The sequence below is a fragment of the Alligator sinensis genome, unplaced genomic scaffold (assembly GCF_000455745.1).
Source record: "Alligator sinensis unplaced genomic scaffold, ASM45574v1 scaffold717_1, whole genome shotgun sequence".
NCBI lineage: Eukaryota > Metazoa > Chordata > Crocodylia > Alligatoridae > Alligator > Alligator sinensis.
The window spans coordinates 211,341-214,697 of record NW_005841961.1 but is presented as its reverse complement, the minus strand read 5'-3'; the positions used below and the strand labels follow the sequence as shown (position 1 = coordinate 214,697).

Genomic DNA, 3,357 nt, shown 5'->3' with positions numbered 1-3,357 from the left:
ACTATTTCTATGAGTATTTATTGGTTCTCTTAAGATGGATATGCTCTTACTTTAAGTGCAAACAGATAATCCTATTTTACTGTTTGAACAAACAAGAGATAAGAACACAGTCAATTGCATTTATAGAATAAGAGTCAAGTTTTGATCTCACCACTTGCATACAAAGCTCAATGACACTAGGATCAACTGCATCTACACATGAGGACAGAATTTGGCTTTGCCATGTAAGACGTGTTACAGTAGAAAAATGAGCTTAAACAGCTCTCATGTTAAAGCCATTTTCATTCATTAAGGAGACGCAGGGATTTGGGAAACTAAAGAAAACTTAGGATTTCCCAAAGTTTGCTATACTAAATTGAAATGATGCAACTGAAGAGTTCATCCAGTTGCCAGAACAAGTCAGTTGTTAAAATAACTGGAAAAAAAAAACAAAACAAAAAAAAAAAACCAAACACTCTCTCCACAGTTCCACTCTCTTTATTTAAACACCTTAGTTTCCACTTTTCAGCATAAAAGTTATTCAACCTTAAATATATTTGGGCCATTAAAATCCCTTGCTTAATTAAATCAGTTTGATTAGATATGTGGAAAGGAAACTGATAAATGGAACAGCACAAAATCTGCCTTCAGTTATATCCAGGATTCCTGGGATTCTAGTGGTACACCCAAGAGCAGGATTTAGTCTATAATAAATTCAGCAACTCAGTTCTGTCAGTTGGAAGCCTTGATGCTCTGGTGAAGAATATAAGGATAATGGAGGAAACTTATTTCTGCCTATTTGTAACCAGACCTTCCCCCTTCCCTCATTTTTAGACATAATCAGGCATACTACCATAGCAACTTGACAGAAGGCACCCTCTTTGCCATCTGTCAATAAAGTGGAGGGAGAGACAGGATAAGCAGATCTCATTTGCATAGGCAATACCAACACCTCCAAGGTGATCATTTTTGGACATCTGGGTTACAAATTAAAAATTTGAAGTCTTGGCTGTCAAGGCACTGAAAAGTTATCCTTACTGCATGACTAGACATAGCAGATTTGTACTCCGCTTGCCCTGTGAAACCATACCCATGTCAAATTGCTGGAAAGAGGGTCAAGAGGCAAGTGCTCCTATTTAGTAAACAGCTGTTTATCTACATGCCATTTGAACACTGTATCCCTAACAAAAGGCCTAAATGGGCAGAGAGTCACAATAAAGCTCAGCAGATCCCATTGAGATAGTCTCTCATCATCCAAGCACTATTAAAATCAAAATTGCCAATAAATGGGCAGAACTTCAGACCTGAGCTTGGAAACAGCAGTGAGGTTGATAAATGATACAGTGACAACAATAGGAAAGTTCCTCCCAAGCAGTTAAATACCTATTATTTGAAATTACTACAAGCTGCCACTTTAGCGGAGTCTCAAAAATTTGGACTCTGCATTGTACTTGGAGACTGTGGTGCTGAGAGGCAATACAGAAGCAGCAGCAGCAAGCTGCATCCTGTGCAGAGCAGTAGAATTTTAAGTCACTAGACTGGGGTGGTAGGAAGTGGAATAGCAGCAGTAGCAAGACAAAAAAAAGTAATAGATTTGGCAGAAGCAGCAAGAAAGCGGCAGCAAGGCAAGAGAGATAGAGATCTGATGCAGAAATGGCAGCAAGGCATCTTTTCAAAGCCAGGCAACACTCTATCCTTGCTTCACCCCCAGAGCTGGGGGGTGATGAACCCACCTGAATGCACACCCAGGCTTTAGTACTTTGCCAGTCTAACAATGAGGTGCAGAGGAAAAGGGAAGTGGCATATGTTCATCACATTACAAGCAGGTAAGGAGCACCAGGAAAAGGATGACTGCAAAAAAAATGCCCTGAAGGGTGCTTTACTGTTTGCAAGCCATTGATCCACTGTTGCTGCTTTTTCCTAAAGGAACAGTGCTCCTCCCCTGAATAAGCTGTCATTCTATATACAGACTGTGCTTGTGTGTGGGGAAACTATTATCATCTAGTGCCTGTGGGGGAGCAGAGGACAATACTAGCTAGGCTTTGGCATCTGGGGATTTCCTCACTGAAACCTCTGCTGAAATTGGATGTTTCTATTTGAAGGAGGCTCTCAAGACCCTGCCCTTCAGAGGCTGTGGAGGGCGCCAGTTATCCACCAGGGGGCAAAAAGGTTCATTCTCAGCATTCATGGAAAGGCTCCGCAGCTTTGCCATCTACAAAAACCCAAAATAAAAAAGGTTTGCATGGAAACATGGAACATATTTGGGGCAAATCTAGACCATAACGTCTCAACCTGGTGATTAGGGAAGAGTTTTCCTAGGAAAAGTCATAGGAGAAGAGAGCTGAAGCCTCACAGCTTGAGAAGCCCTTGTGGATCTTTACATATGGCAAGTCACTTAGCAGAGGATACTGCTTCTGGCTGCTTCTTTGGGCTACTCATAACCCTCATACAGTCTTTACAGTGTACATAGGATGATCATGCCTTGTGTAACTCTGGTGCTTCAGTCAAGTTGTTTGCCATGAGACTACCCACCATGAAAGAGGTAGAGGCCAGTGTATATAGGATGACACTACTTGTGTAAATATCATACTCGCACAATTAGCAATGAAGTGTGCACCAATTGGATTATTAATCTGAATTAGTGATGAACCCAATCATTTTTACTAACACTTCCAGTGAAGGGATGAAATGCCATTGAATTGGCTACAGACTGGTTCCAGTTTGTGCAAGATCTGTCCAAGGAGGCATAAAAGGAGGTAGCTACTTGACTAGATGGGGTAGATAATTCTGGCCTTGTATCTCAATACATTTAACCAGGATTTAGCATAATCACCTGGTTTCTGCATTGAGGCTCTTGCAGGGGTTTCTGGAGGAAGAATTTGTTTTGTAAATTTAGAGAACTACAAAGACCCTTGTGGCCAGCATGCAATTTTAGAGACCATTTCAAATTTCCAAAGTTTGGGTTTAGTCCAATATGGAAAAAGAACCCCACAACAATAGCTTGGGGAACATCCTCTTTAGAAAAGAAACAGTTTAAGCTTTTTCCACATGCTCCTAATTCTGTCAACTTATCTTACTGCAGAAGTATCTAGGCTAGTGGCTGGGTATAGGCTGTAGCCTTGTTGGTTTAAGGACATAGGCAGACTAAGGGTATGTGTACCCAAAAGTTTGCAAGGAAGAATTTTTCCAACCATTTGAGTTAGTCTAAAAAGATACCAGATTTACCCAAGGAACCTCATCTGCCTAAGCTACCGACTCACAGTAGCCAAGATACTGAAGATGTATCTATTGTTATTAGAGTATAGCTTTTGGTTTTGTAAAGCCTATGTGAAATAATGCATCTGAGCCATATCCAGAACCATTCTTGCCAACGGTCAG

The 3,357-nt window shown here is 40.9% G+C and overlaps 1 protein-coding gene across 1 annotated transcript in view; it reads right to left on the bottom strand.

Moving 5' to 3' along the window:
* Positions 1-461: 461 nt before the first annotated feature.
* CA3 (carbonic anhydrase 3) overlaps positions 462-3,357 on the bottom strand; it is a gene marked incomplete at its 5' end in the record, with an annotated part of 19,206 nt that continues 16,310 nt past the window's right edge. Inside the window, one exon of the mRNA XM_006020608.1 lies at positions 462-2,191. Coding sequence (XP_006020670.1) covers positions 2,072-2,191 — 120 coding nt within the window. The remainder of the gene's footprint in view (positions 2,192-3,357) is intronic.